General features: G+C 34.4%; 1 protein-coding gene across 4 annotated transcripts in view; it reads left to right on the top strand.

Annotated features, from left to right (window-relative positions):
- GPBP1 (GC-rich promoter binding protein 1) overlaps nucleotides 1-17,355 on the top strand; it is a 58,254-nt gene that overhangs the window by 30,477 nt on the left and 10,422 nt on the right. For 3 of the 4 annotated variants that reach the window (XM_014555577.2, XM_014555576.2, XM_032472519.1), the window contains exons 4-9: nucleotides 6,969-7,092; nucleotides 7,229-7,452; nucleotides 8,434-8,500; nucleotides 9,544-9,603; nucleotides 15,481-15,665; nucleotides 16,278-16,418. In XM_014555577.2, coding sequence (XP_014411063.1) covers nucleotides 6,969-7,092; nucleotides 7,229-7,452; nucleotides 8,434-8,500; nucleotides 9,544-9,603; nucleotides 15,481-15,665; nucleotides 16,278-16,418 — 801 coding nt within the window. The remainder of the gene's footprint in view (nucleotides 1-6,968; nucleotides 7,093-7,228; nucleotides 7,453-8,433; nucleotides 8,501-9,543; nucleotides 9,604-15,480; nucleotides 15,666-16,277; nucleotides 16,419-17,355) is intronic. The other variant, XM_006180353.3, reaches the window with a different exon arrangement.

Below are 17,355 nucleotides of genomic sequence, written 5' to 3' on the forward strand. Positions count from 1 at the left end.
GTCAGATTGGTAGCTGAGTTCATTAAAACTCCTTGTTTACTGTGTAGTTTTTGTTAACTAGTAATTCAGATATTCTGGGAATCAGAAAAAAATTGCTAAACTGTTTTTAAAAGCAATTCAGAAAAAGATTTAAAATGTAATAACTAATGCACCTTGAATTATTACTACATGCCAGTCACTATGTAAAACAGTTTATAAAGGCTAACAAAAATTGTAAGATATAAAATACTGTTTATTCCCCCACTTACATATGAGGGAACTGAAGTTGAGAGAGATAAGTAACCTGTCCCCAAAGTGCTAGAGTTAGGATAGGAACCCATGTGTGCCTGACTATAAAAATTTTACCAGTTTAATAACTTTTCTTGATTATTAGGTAGTAGACTAATTTTTAGAAGTGAAATACCAGGGTGTTTTTATGCTTACACCAGAGTATTTTTTTATCCTGGTTTGTATAAAGAAATGAAATTGCTTTTTTTTCTTCTTCAAATACAGCATTTCCAATATCTAACTTCAGTGGTTACATACAGTTGACCCTTGAACAATATGGGTTCCAACTGTTCGTGTCTACTTAAGTGGATTTTTTTCAATAAATATGTCCTATAGTACTACACGATCTGTAGATATGGAGGGTTCAACTGTACAGTCAGTCATACATGGATGTTTGTGCAGAGGGTTGGCACCTGTAACCCCGTGTGTTGTTCAGCTGTAAACTGTAGTATTTTATTGAGGAAATCTACATAGATTACTTAATTAGTTGCCTATTAATGGACTAAGCTGCAAGGATGCCTAGGCATCTCTTGAATATATTTGTAGGGTAAATTCCTAGCAGCAGAATCAATGGATTAGAAGGCTTATACATTTTGGTAGATAATGCTAATTGCTCTCCAAAAAGGTTGTACCAATTTATAATCTTTGCAGAATTTTATGAGGGGGGGGCGTGTTTTTCAGTTTTGGCAGCACTGGGTGGTTTTACATTTTTTAATCTTTGGGAAATTGGATGAAAAATGGTGCTTAATTGTTTTGATTTGCATTGTTTAATTGTAGCTGAACATATTTGTGTTACGAACTTTCTAAGAACTAAGAATAATGTAATTTATTTCTTAGTGATTTATTTGCAGTAACTCTTTGTATTGAGGGATTTGTTTGTCATATGTATTGCAGATATTTTCCTAGAGCTTGTCTGTCTGGATAAGTTTGAGTAAAAGCATGTAGATGGTTCTAATGAAATAGTTAAACATACAAAGAAGCATAGAGAATAATTAAATGAACTTAACCACCCAAGAGTACTTATCCTTAACATTTTGCCCTGTTAGCTTTGTGTCTCTTCTAGAAATAAAACAATTGAAGTTTACTGTTTACTTCTTCACATTCTTTTTTCTGTCCTCATTTTTTTCCCCAGCAGAAATGTATGTTCAATGTATGTTCTTATATTATTACTAGATATGTGGTATCAGTAAATAGCATTGTTCTGTATGTTTATAAAATTTATATAAATAATTATCATTTGTATGTCTGCATCTTGCTTTTACATTCATATATCTTTGGGATTTTTCCCCCCATGTTGATATCTGCAGATTTGGTATAATTATCTTAAAACTCCTGTAGTATTCTATTTTGTGCCTCTGTATCACATTTCACTTGACTCATTGAGATTGTTTATATCTTTAGGCTACTAAAGAAAGTACTGCATTGAATATTCTTGTAATATCTTCTTGTACACATGAATAAGAATTCTTCAGACCCTTGCCTCTCAAACTTTTATGAATATGAAAATAACGTGGGGATTTTGTTAAAATGCAGATTCTAATTCCAGTAGATTTCAGAAAAGGTGCTAGTTTTAACAGTCTTCGAAGCGCTGCTGATTCTGCCTGAATATGGACCACGCTTTGAGTAGCAAGGCTCTTTTAACCCATAGTTAGGAGAAAAATTGCTGGAATTTAGTTCGCTATTGCCAAACGGCTTTTCCATGTGGTGTACAGATTTTTTACTCCTGCATGCTATGCATAACTAGTGTCTTCACTTTATATTCTTGCCAAAACTTTGTCAGATTATCAGAGTTAAATTTTTTGCCAGTCTTTGTTATGAAATTTATTTTCACTGTTTCTTGGACATTGTGTTATATTTCTATGAATTGCCTGTTCTCATTCTTTGTTTATTATTTCTTTTGGGTTGCCTTTTTTTTTTTTGGTGTTGGTTCAGGAAGTGTGTGTGTGTGTGTGTGAAATCTTTAATGTTTTAAAGTTACATTATTATTTTTCAGTCTCCCCTGTATTTCACTAGATATATTCAAGTGCCTTATAGTACTTGTTGCTATTTTAAATGCTGATTTTGAAAAGTTTTCTTATAAAATCTTTGTTGCAGATATATTGTATCATGTGTTATATTGTATCTAGCAGCCCTGATCAATTTTTACTCTGGAATGTCTTGGATTTTTTTTTTTAAGTGTGGACAGTTACTCATTCACAAGTAATACCAGTTTTCTATCTGCATTTTCAGTCCTGTTCCTTGTATTTCTTATTCATATTTTACTGTGCTGGCTGTATGTCAGAATCTGTCTACTGGGATTTTATCCTACTTTCAAGGTAATAGTAACAAGCTAGCCTGTTACTGTTCATGGATGCTGGCAGAAGACAGTAGGGTCAGAGACTGAGAGCTTTATTATTCATAACACAGCAGGTAGCATATGCATGATTCTGGCACTTGTTCTTCCTGTCCCTTAAACCCTTTGAGAGTTGACATGGAGGGCCCGGGTTGTTGATAACCTTACATGGGGAGGGAAATCTACCACATTTATAATACTGCTCTTTGTCTCAAAGAAGGATATCACTTATTCCTCAATGTTGTTCTCTGTGAACATAACCCTGAGAAATGGGCAATAGAAAGAGTTGTCAAGACTTTTGGCATACAGGTAAGAACATGCAGGGATGCTCAGGGCCCATGGTGGATTGCTTAATCCCAACAGTCTGCCCATCAAACATGCATGTTTTTGGCTGAACTTGAATTTTCACATGATTGTACCACTCTGTAAGCTATTTTGATTAATGTGATGAACAAATTAAATGGATTTAATTTGTCTTATAACAGTTTAATGAAGGCTACTATCAATGTCCCAAAGTAGCATGGTAAGACCAGAATTTAAGCAATTGTGAATAATGTGGGGGGAACAGTAGATTTTTTTTTTAATAAGCCAACCAGTATATGGCTAATGCCACTCTATTGTCCATTGAAATCCACCCAAGGGAGTATAAATTGACTTGAGTTTTGATATATTACTTACAGTTTTAAGGGCAATAAGATGAACCAAAAAGCAACCCTCATCCTCAGTAGAAGAAAGACATTCCATGACGTATTTTCCCCCACATACGAGCATACTACCTGAAGGGACACAGATCACTCCAGTTTGAGATTTGTTGTTAAACTTGATTTGGATTGCTGTTACATTTGCTTGGTTAAGACACATGCACAGTGTCATCATTAGTTGCAACATCAGTTGCCGTACAAGGCATAACCTAAGACCACTCAGGTGCTAGGAGAATCATGTGAGTTTTTATTAGAACGAAACAAAGTTGTGCAGGTAGGGAATATGAAATGTCTGTTGACTACTTTGAATATTGGCCCATTGCAGGGTGATCCATTTGATGAAAGATGTACTATTAATTGGACTGTTAGTGGTCTGGAATGCCAGAAACATGACATAGATTAAATTGAAGGGTGTTCTTTACACATTCGTGTTCAGGAGCTGCTGTTGACATCTGGCACAGCAGAATTGTAAGGGCTGTACATGGCCACATCAATTTTTTTTTTTTAATTTCAAAACATATGGGTGGGGATACAAATCTAGCTGTTTATCCTCAGCTGCTGTTGGATTCACAATGGTGCTGATTTAGGGGACAAGAGAGAACGTTAATTGTTCTCCTTTCTCCCTGCACCTTCTGGGGTCAAAGATACTCCTTCTGCAAGTGCTAGGGTTTTTGTTCCCCCTTAACAGCCTTGAAATCGGTATGTCCCCATTCCCATAGCTCTAATAACTTCACTTAAAAAAAAAATCCCCTTCCTGCACCCAGATTTTTTTTATCCAGAGGAGCCAGACATGAGTGGGGAAGGAGCATTTTTAAATAATTTGCAGAGACTTATTATAAAAGTCTCTCACCCTCACCTTAGTCCACATTGGGTATTTTAGGGGGGACTCGGTGAGAAGTGTGCACAAGCAAATTTAGTCAAGAGAATCCAGGTGACCAGACCAGATTGTTTGAATTCCTTTTTGGTTGGCCATTACCCTGAGAGGTGGCCTGGCCTGCATTTGCTTTTAGGAGAAAGAAAGAAACATCATGTGCAGGGATAATCAGGGCAGAATCTTGAATTTTTAATGTAGGTCTGTATACTCTCATAACTCTTCACAAAGAAAGAACATCCCGATTACTACCCAGGAAGTGGCTAAGAGAATATAATCTCTTTTTGGCTACGCTGCGTTCATGGACCAAACTGTCTTACTAAGATTTGTGAAGAGATGAGGGACACAGAGTTGTAGGTTGTTGAATTTTGAGGAGATTGTTAAAATGCTTTTGAATACCAGATGCCTGTGGTTAATAGTATGGAATGTCCACTGAGCACTTTGAAAAATGGACCAAAGCAGGGTGACCCCTTTGACAAAAGATGTACTATTAGTGGTCTGTTAGTGGTCTGGAATGCCAAAAACATGACAGAATGTGGATTAATTTCAAGAATCACAATAGTGTGACCAGAGTTAGCCTGTCAGACTGCAGCAGTAACACTATAATCTGAAAAAGTTTCAACAGTGATGAGACTTCATGGATAGCTCCATGAATTAGTCAGAGGTTTGAATGTAGTTCTCCTTGTGTAATGTGTTCTTGTTCACAGTTGAGACAAATGGATCACCTTTGGCAGGGGTCACAAGTTGGCATGTAGTGATGGCTTCTGCATCGGAAAGATAGGGGGATAGGCCTTTATTTTGTAATCGGTCTGTGATAGTGGATGTGTTCCATGTCTCGTGTGATGATGGATCTAGGTAGCGTGCCAAAGACTTGATCTGTATTCTTATTTCAGTCGTTCTCAGTTACATTCACTCTTCATCAGACAGCAAGCCTTACTGTATCAACATGAGTGACTCAGATTGTCTGAGCAGCAGCTGCAATTTTGCGCAGTGTGTGACCCCAGAGAAGTGTTTTTAATCTGCTAGTCTAGTTTTTCGGATGACGGACAAGATGACTAGGTCATTGACAACAGACCAAGACTCAGAAAAATATAAAATGTCCTTAAGGATATTATCTAAGGCAAGAGTCACAGCTTTTATTTTATTCCATTGAGCTGATTGGTACTTACCCATTTTGTTTTCCAGAGTTGTTGGGCTGGATGGCAGCAGTGGACACCATCATCTTTTAACTTAGTTGAACCATTAGTTCAGCTAACCAGGCTTAATCTCTGTAATTTGAGAGTCTTATTGAACCAGTGGCTTGTTATAGGTGGCAGAGGGGAATAAAGTTTATTCCAAAGGGTAGTTGCCACTTCTGCATGCAAAACTAAAATGTCTATAGGGCCAGGCTAGCTGCACCCTTGAACACATAATTTCCATTTGATCAAGAGAGCCCTATTGGGCTCTTTTATTGGGTAGCCCTTAGTTTGAATTGTTCGTTTTTTAATGATGGGTCAGCAGTAGAGCAAGAGCCACATTCCATTTAAAAAAGGAGCATACTTGGTGTGTGTGTTAGGCAGGTAGCTCTGTTGTACTGGGAAATAGCCTCTGAATACTCCAGTATCTATCAAGTCTTCAACCTCATGTCTGATTTTCTTCTCTTTTCTGGTAGCTTATACAGTTTTTGCTAGACCACTTGGAAGGGAATGGGAATCACCTGTCAACCTGTGACATTCCCTGAATGGAAGAATCTTGAGCATTTTCAGTACAAGCATATAACATTTGCATCAACTGTAAAACACAGCGACAGTACATTAAATTAGCCTAGGGACCCCACCTGCGAGATCACTTTAATTTCCCTATCCTACTGCTGAATTTTTCTGAACTCTTATCAGTCATTTTGGTGCACTGGGATACCTCTTCCCACTGTGGGGACACAGACTAAGAAGTTTAGTACATGCATATTAGGGCCACAGTTTAAGCTTTCAAGAGGTTACATGATTTCTTTAGCTGGGAATATGGGAAAGTACAGAGTGAAGGTGAATAGTTGTGAATTTTTGTTTTCATACATTCCTAATTCTTAAAATGAAGTCTAATTCTTTAAATGAGGTATTCTGTGTCCTTTGTAGTAATTTGTTTTTACATATTCTTTTTTTTTTTTTTTTGGATAAATTTGTTAAAACATTTGCTTTGGAGAAAGGAGTTTGGAAATGTAGAGAACTTAAAACTGTAGCTTCCTTTGTCATAATTTTCTGAGTTGAAAACCATGAGCTGTTTAAAATAGTGTGTGATACACAATATAACATTTTCTTATTAAAGAAATGTATACTTTGCCTTGTTTTCCTTACAGGCATTTTACCTTTAAAGTTTTTGTGTAAATAGATGCAGTTGTTGAACTCTTTCAGAATGGTGCTCTTGGGGGAGGGTATGGCTCAAGTGGTAGAGTGCACATGCACGAGGTCGTGGATTCAATCCCCAGTAACTCCTCTAAAAAGATAAATAAATAAACTTAATTACCTCTCCCCCAAAGTAAAAAATAAAAATAAACACACACACAGAGTGGTGCTCTTTGTTTACATTCGAGAAGAAATGTAAGAAGAAAATAGAGAAACAGTGGCATCCATCTTACGTTACCAATTACCAAACACATTGAAAATAACTACAAAGTCTTAGCCATTTAAAATTCTTAGAAATAAAGTCAGTATTAGCTAGTTTTTAAAGTTATTGTCAGGTGTGTGTATGTGTGTGTGGGTGTGTATATATATATGTATACACACCCACACACACATATTTACTGTATGCTTATGATTTGTTTCAGTCGTCACTGAATTTTGAGAAGCATTCTGAAACCTTTTCATGGACAGAAAATCGTTACGATGTGAATCGTCGACGACACAACTCTTCCGATGGCTTTGATTCTGGTATTGGACGTCCTAATGGAGGTGAAATTTTCTAAGGAACAGTAGAGTTTAAGAATAATTTTCTTCATGTTCTTTTAAGAATTGTTTTGATTATGATTGAATCTTTAGGTGTAAGCATCTTCTCTGAATTTACAATACTTTACCATTATCAAATAAGGTAACTTTGGAAGGAAAGAAAAAAATGGATGGCGTACACATGGAAGAAATGGTACTGAAAATATAAATCATCGAGGGGGATACCATGGTGGAAGTTCCCGTTCTCGTAGCAGTATTTTCCATTCTGGGAAAAGCCAAGGACTACATGAAAACAACATACCTGACAATGAAACGGGGAGGAAAGAAGACAAGAGAGAACGCAAACAATTTGAGGCTGAGGATTTTGTAAGTTTCTTGTAATTTTAATACAAGCGAGGTTTCTGTAAGTGCCATTTAAGCATCAAGTTCTTTCTCGGGAGATTTTTATCAGTACAGCTCATCTTCTACAGACATCACACTTGATAGGTTCAGTGATTTTTAACCCTTAGATTTTGTGAGGCTTTTTGTTCATAAACTACCACCCCCACCCCCATTTATTCCTGTGTCCCACCATGTGGTCTTTTAAAACTTTAGATAAATTTGTCATTTTATTCCTCATTAAATTTAAATAATTTCCCTTTTCTAGACAGTATCTATACTAAGATTAGCTTTAGAGTACACATTCAGTGCTCAGCTCAGTTTTCTTTTTAATACCCTGAGCGTCACTTTTTGAAATACAAATTTGTGCTTTGCATTGAGAATTGAGTGATAACTAAAGCATCCAGCAGTGAACACCTAACAGAAGAGCTGATGAACAGTCTGATTTTCCTCTTCCCTGCTGTTGACCTTATGCTAAGAAAGGATGAATGATTTTTCATATTGATGCAAAAACTACTTTCTTTTGCATCTGCTCTGTTTTTAAAAACATTATTATTTTGGGGGATGAGTTAGGTTTATTTATTTATTTTTTAACAGAGGTACTGGAGATTGAACCCAGGACCCAGTGCATACCTCATGCATGCTAAGGATGCACTCTACCACTGAGCTACATCTTTTCCCCTGCTCTGTTTTTTTTTAATTCACAATTTTTTCTTCAGGTAAATGGGGGTGAGGAGAATATTTAAAGACAGTTCCCTTGTTTTTTTCTAACTGAGGGTAGATAGAACCATTTTAATTGTTGGCTAAGCAGAAAGTAAGATTTATGAATAATTAGTCTTTAAAATAGTTAGGGGTTCATTGTATTATGTCATTTTGTTCAGTATTGAGATTACTTTTAAAAGGTTTTTTTTTGTTAAATGTGAGCAGTTTAAACATTTGTTGTTTTCTTTTTATTCTAATTTTTTTTAGCCGTCTTTAAATCCTGAATATGAGAGAGAACCAAATCAGAATAAATCTTTAGCTGCAGGTGTTTGGGGTAAGTAATTTTTGATCTATCTTTGAGGGATATAAAATGTTACTTTTAGGTTTCACTTTTTTTTTTTTTAATAAATAGTAGATGAGAATTAAACTTTATTTTAAATGCCAGATTTTGATGTGCTAAGCTACAAAAAAGGTAGCACTTATCTTTTAAAAAAGATACTGGGAATAGAAAAGAGCTTGATTTGAGTAGTTGATCTGCACATGTTAGTACCATTATGTACACTCAAATATGAGGTTTTTTTATTTTAAAAAGGTCGTATAAGTAAATTTAATGAATTCATGTCATTTTGAGAGTAGCCTGATAAACAACAAACTTAGTTTAATTTGTAGTTTTTCAAAGTTGAAAACTTAACTGGAAAGATAAGTGCTTTTACTTATGAATTGATATAAACTTAATTTTTTTTACCTATGAAAATGGTTATACGTGGAGAGTATTCAAAATAATTGCCTATCGAACTAATTATGTTTGAGATTATTTGCCTTTTTAATTGTCAAATCTAATGGTATTTTTTTCTGGTAATAACTCCCTTTTCTTTAAAACTGCTGAGAGTTTAATTTGATGGCATCTTACAGAAGATTAAACTGCACTCATATATTGCAACTTAGTTAGCTTTTTAGAGATTCAAGTGAAGTTTAAAATAATGGAAAAATTTAAATTATGAAGATTTGATATCTATCTGAAAAATAAATTTAATTATTACCAAATTCAGAGGTGATGTATCCACTTTGGAACTTGTACACATGTTTATTTGTATTTTTCTATTGAAAATTAATAACTTACCAAAACAAAAGGATTGTGGCTTATGATAGCATACTAGTCCTAACAATAAAGGCATTATTTTAAACTTTGCCACTTCCTGCGCTGTTCTTTACTGTATTTATGGGGTGATACGCTGGGGAATTATTTTGTTTTGATCTCCCAATTTATTTAAGGGCTTCTTGGGGGTGGGGGTGGGGGTGGTCAGACACTTGTTAGAACCATGTAAATGGCATTGTTTTTTCTGTATTGCAAATTAGTATTTCTACCACTCTCCCCAGGCCTACACGCCCAGACACACACATACCCAACCAAAAAAATCTCCCAAGCTCCTCTCTTAGGTATGTTTCCTTATTATTCAGTTTTTCTGGGAACAGCTGATTGCAATAAGAATATAGAACCACCTGGAAGGTGTTAAATAAAATCTCTAAGAAATTAGGAGTAATTTGGATTTGATTAAAATGAAAGTAAATTAAAAAATCAAGCATGTTAGTGAGCGTTTGTCATATAAAACTACCTATAGATACTATTGGTAATGATCCTTGGTTAATTTAATAGTTTTAGAAGTGATTTACAGGCAAATACATCTTTGAAAATATTGAGAATAAAATGTATTAATATAAAGATTTTGATTCTACTGTTTCAGGGTTGGTCTAAGGATTTTGAGCACTAGTTGAAAAGATGTTTAAAAGGAAGATGTACTCTTTACTGTGTCTTAGGTAAACTTAAAAATGTGTTTGCATTAGAAAGAAATGGTTAATTGTGGCTTCGTTAACTGTTAAATTCCCAGTACTTCCCATAGGAATACAATGAAACTTTCATTGTATTACACTTCACGGTTCCTTTCTCATTTTACGCCCTGGGTTCCCAAATATTGTTTTCCCCATTGCAATATTTAAAATAGCTATGTTCCTGAGGAAGACATGAGAATTTTAGGAAGGACTTCAGTAGAAAACTTTTCTAGTGCTACTTCTTTCCAGGTAAGTCAAAATTTAATAATGGAAATATAATATGTATTAAAAAGGAAACACCACTAGTTTGTCCCTGAAACTGTCCTTTTGTAGATCAAAAACTGCAAGTCTAAACATAATATCCCAATTAAAAAATACTTTGCATGAAAGTAGTTCAGCTATTAAAAATTTAGTTAAATATAAATTAATGCTACGTAGAATCTTAATTAGCTTTATTGAAACACCCTGCAGCTTATATCTGTGACTTCTGTAGTGTTTTGATCTTAATCAGATTAAGTTGTTACACATAAAGTTAGTACTTACTGAATTAATTTTTCTCATATCTCTAATAATTTAAACTAAGACAAATTCAGGTCACTTCATTGTGCCTGTGAGAATTTTAAAATAACTTAGTTGTGTGATTTATTTGGCGGTGATAAAGAGAAAATGATTTGTATTGTTGTATGCAATTTGAGACATTAGTAACTATTGATTAGTGTGTTTCAGATATCCTACTGGTTATTTTGTGTTGACATTATATGCCAGCAACATATTATTAGCGGAGCCTGACGTTTGGTGCTTAAGATACTAAATGATGGAAAACTTCAGTCACTAGTAATTAACTTGAAGCATAGTCTTTCAGCTCATTTCAACATTTATATTTGTGTTTATTCCTTAATAATTTGGTGAACTTTTCTGCTTTTTTGCTCATATTTGATAAACTACTTAAGAGCATCAAGGCTTATTTTAAATAATTTTTTTCATTTGTTTAGCCTTCTAAATCATAGCAAATTGGTGACCAGTTCTTAGGTTGTTTTCTAGAAAATTATAATGATACTAGCCACAGGTCAAGTGACATGATTACATTAAATGAGGTTAGGTAATGAAAACAAGTGGTTTTGAAAGTGACTTTGTAAATGGAATTAAGAGAAGGGAATAATCTTTATCAAATTTCTTTGTAAAGAAACATTCTGTTGGTGGATTGTTTATGTACTGAAATGACTCCTTTAATGTCTTACCCTAAACAATTGTTAAATTTATAACAATAAGAAGAAAAAGGTTCTGCAACACGTGTTCAAGATAGAGAGGGAAAAATTAATAGTTTGATTAGACAACTTGACACAAATTTTATTTGGCCAGAGTTAGAAGTATTACTTGTTCATCATTTAAGTCGTTTTTAGTTTAGAAGTGTATTTATTTAAGCTTGCTCTTCTTAATATGAGTAATGTGGGGACCTTGTTAAAGGAAAGAATAATATACCATTGCTTTGACATAAATAGTGAAACACATGTGATTAAAACTGTCATGCTGCTGTAAAACAAAAAGATTTGTACATTAAATAAAAAATTCAAAGCCAGCAAAATTCAAGCAGCATCTGTCTATATAAAAATAATCTTAAAAAGTTTCTTTATTAAAATTAGTGTTCATTTGGAATTTGTTTTGATTGCTGTGGTATAGATTCTTTGAGTTTGATATTTGTATATGATTATGTTTAATGTGACTAAGTTTCTTCAAATTAGTGTGAAAACTTAATTCAAATACTATTTACCCTTCATCTGGCAGTATGCTTTGGTTCACATATTAAAGTTGCCTCTTACGTCAAGATGATGAGGAATTAGTAACTGGTATTAATGTGATAGTGAAGGAAAGGGTGGACCTTGACTTGGTAGTGCACGCTTATAAGCCTCTTGTTTTGACCCTTCAGTATAGGCTGATTATTAATATTTTTAGTTGGGGATGGTACACATTTTGAAGTATCTGACTAGCAATACTTTAATTTCCATTTTCTCCAGTAGTATAACATAGTGGTCAAGTGCATTGGTTTTAGAATCAGATAGGTTTGGGCCCTAACATTTGGTCTATTGAGGAATTAAGATGTCAGCTCTGACTGATGCATGTGACTGATTTACTTTGTATTATGTGTGGCAGTATTTTAATCTTCCAAAGAACTGAACCACTCCCCTCCACCACTGGCTTTGTATTTAAGGAACAAAACTATCATATTCAAAGATACTGGAAGAGCATGAAATAACAAGATAATAAAGGAATATTTAAAGTTAGTTATTATCAGATTACAATTGTTTGTGAGGATAGAGGGAAATAATGATTTGAAAATCCAAAGCTCATATTTGCCTTCAGGTATTTTTAAAGCAATTTGAATGAGAATAACTGCTTATGAGCTTGAGATAATAAACACATAACTTACAGAAGGAAGTCACTGAAGTCACTTTTTAATTCTTTTATGTAAGTGTTAAAGTCTTTCATCAGTACATAAATTTTCTCTTTAAAAGAATGAACAATTTGGGTCTTTTTCGTGTAGCTGACCAGTTGATAAAGTAAATGGAGAAAGTGTAGAAGGAGACAATGGATACTGTTTAAATCCATAAGCTTCAAACACTTAATTCAGAAGGTTTGTTTCAGGAGAAATTTATGGAGATAATCTATGAACAGATGAAGCAGTTTATAAGTAGTATAAAATAGATATAAATGATGTAAATTTAAGTTACCAGTGCTGCCCTCCCCTTTTCTATTACTTATATTACATTAAGAATACTTTCTTTCAGCTCATATGTTCTAGTATTGACATCTGACACATTCTTATAAATTTAAGCTCTTAGCTGGGAGGGGATCAATCAAAAGCAGGAGATTTTGGAGTCCAAGTACTCAATTTTGGTCAGTCAGTGTCATGGTAGCAGCAGTTCAGCAGCCAGCAGCTGGTGGTCTTGGAGAGTCTCCCTGGGGTCTGGCAGCTCACCCTGGGAACATAGACACTGGTAGCAGACACACTTGGGAACACTCCACCATGTGAACACCAGTGCTGGGGGCCACCATCCTGGCTCATTAGGCTAAGAACACGTTCTTAAATGGGCAGCTTTATGTAGTATGTTCAGCATAGTTATATAGGACGTTGGTTAGTCTTTATTGTGTTTATTTCTGTTATATCTTCCATACTTTTATGGATTTTAGGTTTAAATTTTAGGTTTAAAATTCTTGAAAGGGGACACTTTCAATTTGAAATATGATTGGAACCCTGTTATTTGAAGATAATACGTGACATTTCTGGACTTTTTTTTTCCTAGTACTTGTTTTAAAGAAAACATTTCACAGTAACTCTAAGACAGGAAATGCTGTTTTTCATTTTACAGATGAGAGATTAACTAGTGAGGTAGGAGCATGTATTAAAATTCTGTAGATCTGATACAAAAGGACATGGTCTTAGTCTTTGTACTAGAATGTTTGAAAATGAATGCTTAGTAAGTATATCAGCACTATGCCTGCTTCTCTTTCCTCCCACTCCCTATATCCTCCGTTTAGGTACCTTTACCATTTTTTACTTTACCACCTCTCTTCTATGACTGATTTTTCTGAGGCTTCATCTTTCTTCTTTGTAGGATATTCTATCATTTTTTCACTGAAGACCTCTTTGAGGAAACTGTCAGACTCTTTCTCTTAAGTGTGTAGAAGTCACTTTTAGGAAAGGTGAAGTTTATAGTCAGGAACTACATTGGTTGAGGCTTAAACCTGATGTGCCTACTTTGCTATCTGTTCTCTTCTGTCTTCTAGTTTTGATCAGTGATGACTTTATCAGTCATGTTTGAACTTAGTTGTGGTGTACTGATAGAGCTGCCCCTGCTTCAGCACTTGGACTCCTCTGAGACCTGACCTTGCAAAACTCTTAACTGCCTTTAGCATTTCCCAGCATCAGCCAGTTACTCCTCAGATTCCTGAGTTTCATTTAATTTAGATTTTGAATACCAGACTGTTAAGATTTTCTCTTATATTTTAAGTATTGTTAATAATCAGGAATCTTTTTTGTTTCATTTATGCCTGTCACCATCTGTTTACTAGAAGTAATTGTGAAATTTAAATTGTTTAACACTATTTCTAGTATTCTTCATTGACCTCTGTTTGAGATCATTATTCTTTATTTTCATTTTGACTTTATTATGTTCTTGAGAAAAACTATGTATTGGTGATAAATTTCTGTGTCCTTGTGTGCCTGAAAATATTTTTCTTAGCCTTCATATCTTGGGCCTTTGTAAGCAGCCAAGAAGTTGGAATGTTTACTCTAGTAGATTAACATGTGTTTAACGTTTGGAAAGATGAACCCTTTCTCACTTTGTTTATTTAGGTCATTATTCTTTGTTCTTTTATCCTTTTTAGCATTACAGTAAATGAAGCACCATAACAACACTGTATTCTGAAGAGTTTGAAGTCTCAGATGAACTTTGAGAGTCCCTCCAATGTCCCTACGAGTCCTTATTTTGTTTAGTTTTTGAGATAATCCAGTAGGAAGTTTGGTTTGAGGCAGGGCATCATTACACACATCTGTGCCTACTCACCATCTCACAGGATCATATCTTAAGCTAATTTTAATCTAGGTTTTCTGTGATTTCTCGCTTTGAATTAATTCTTTTCTTCTAAACTCTTCAACTGTGAAACTGATGTTTTCAGTTTTTCTCTGGGAAGAAAGATGTACATCATTGCGATAATTGTGAAGGTGTTCACTGTAACACCTGTTTGATTACACATTAACTGATCAAACTCTAGGAGTAGTTTTTCATATTTTAGCAACTCTAGTTGTCTTGAGAATAACTTTCAGTTAGCAACTGTTATTTCTAGTACTATCTTCAGAGGCTGGTATTGAGTTGAGTGCCCTGTAACTTGCATAGTGCCTTCAATGTAATTGGATGGCCATTAAACATTTAAATGAATTGGTATTGTGAAAACGATCCCTCTTTTCATTAGTCATAACTTAAGTGGAAATTTAGAAATAGAGGGACTGTAGTTCCTTTCTTACTGGTAATAACTTTGAGTGACATAAAAAGAATGAAAAGGAATTAGAAAAATTCTCTTTTCAAGCTGGAGATGAGGAAAATACACTGTATTTATATATTATGTCTTAAGAGCCATTAGGATAAATTTGTAGTAAAAAAATACCTAATGAAAAGTATACTAGAATGTTATTTTTGGCTTGGTCATAGTTACCCTTCTAGGCCACAGTCTAGCTGAATTCATCTTTGTTACTTGACATTGATCAATTCTTGCTATGATCAGTCTGTTTGAGCTTTATTTCTCGAACAGGAATATAGTTCATACTTACTTAGCTTAATTATTTTACCTGGGAAGCCACTGTGTTATTTTTAAATATCAAGTTTGGAATATACTATGCTTTTGGTGGTTTAATTTTGGAATCAAAATTCTGATGGTTGAATTTTATGCTAAAATTTAAACTCTATAACTATTGTTCGTGCTTTATTTATGCAGAATATCCCCCGAATCCTAAATCTAGAACTCAAAGGATGCTGGTCATTAAGAAAGGTAATACAAAAGATTTACAGCTATCTGGATTCCCAGTAGTAGGAAATCTTCCATCACAGCCAGTTAAGAATGGGACTGGTCCAAGTGTTTATAAAGGCTTAGTCCCTAAACCTGCTGCTCCACCTACAAAAGTAAGTTCTAAATTGTTAAACATGCAAATTTTAAGTTGATATCAATTGGACTACTTTGGGGGGAAAATGTTAAAAATTTCACATCAAAGTGTGGGCATATTGGTGGGCTGCCGATTTCTAAGTGGAAAGTGCTGGCCCACTGTGTGTCATTAATTATATCTCTACTTGTTATGTGTGTGTTTATCCATGAATGTTTTCTTGTTTTAGTAGTAGTAAATGAAATTTATAAAATACTTCTTTTGTTAGATTCATGTGTGATACATTTGCTCAGTAGTAATACATAAAATGTTCCTTCCTCGTTGTTCAGTTTTAGGTTTTTGAAACTCTCACCTGTGTTTTCTTGGTATTAGGCAAAAGAAATCTAACTTTATTTAGGCTTATAAAACTGGAAAAAAAAAAGTGTGGGTAGATGTTTTATCTGCATACGAAGTTTTGATTTTATTTGTAAAAAAGAAAGGAGAACCGTGTAGGAATGATTAAGATATAATACAAAAATAATTGTTTTTATGAGCCACATGTAGTCATCTTTATTTTATAGTGTTCACTTTGTTTTCTCTCTCTTCTGTATAATCTCTGTTAGATACACATTAATGTTTGTGTGTTTTTCTTTAGCCTACACAGTGGAAAAGCCAAACTAAAGAAAATAAAGTTGGGACTTCTTTCCCTCATGAGTCTACATATGGTGTTGGCAACTTCAATACTTTTAAGTCAACTGCCAAGAATTTTAGTCCATCAACAACTTCAGTGAAAGAGGTGTGTGTATGGCATTTAAAATTACTCCCAAGAAGTGAAACATTGAACAAAAGGCACAGTTTCATTAAACAAACTCATTAAAATAAGATATCTTAGTCTTTTCAGAAAACTTGACATAAATTCTACCCTTGATTTGCACTTTAAGTTGGGGTATTTTTAAAAATTTCCAAATATCCCCAAATGTAGAAAAATCAGTACAGTGAAATACTTATATACCTAACCATCAGAAAGTAATTCTTGAGAAAAGAATTATGAAAATGGCTATTTTGACTTTTGTCATAGAGTTATGCTATGCTATAGGATTGAACCTTGACTAAAAATGAGAATTTGTAGTATTTAATCTTTTGGAAATGATGGACATTTTATTAGTGTTAACACTTAGAGGGGGCAGAGAGGAGGAAGAAGAGGGAAAGATGCATATTATTATTTTACTGACTCTGAATACCTGGTGGCTTACATATTTCTTTCTCATTTGACCAGGTTTTTGAAACCTCTAGACCAGGGAGTTCCCTGACTAGTTTAGGGTCAGAAGGCATTTGTGACTATGTTTTTATACCTGAGATTGCTCTGGGTACTATGTTAACTCCTCATATGCTAGTTCTTAATCAGAATGTTAAAGCTGTGATGTAAGGGCCAGCATTCTCAGTTGGGTAATTGTGGCTTAAGTTCATTATAGTCTGCAGACATTATTGGCAATAATTAGGGATTTTGATTTATTTTCATGGCTTAAAATCCCTGTGACACAAAATTCTAACATTCTGTTTTCTTTTGTACTCCCCAAGAAACAAAAGGACTCCAGTACATGTTCATTTGCTGCCCCCTCCTGGCCTCCCAAAAAATTTTCCCTCGTGAAATCCTGCCTGATAAACCTTATGTGTACCTGCTACGTGTAAATAATTATAAAATACTAGATCATATTGGAAGCTGTTAGTAGAAC

Source organism: Camelus ferus, chromosome 3 (genome assembly GCF_009834535.1).
Source record: "Camelus ferus isolate YT-003-E chromosome 3, BCGSAC_Cfer_1.0, whole genome shotgun sequence".
NCBI lineage: Eukaryota > Metazoa > Chordata > Mammalia > Artiodactyla > Camelidae > Camelus > Camelus ferus.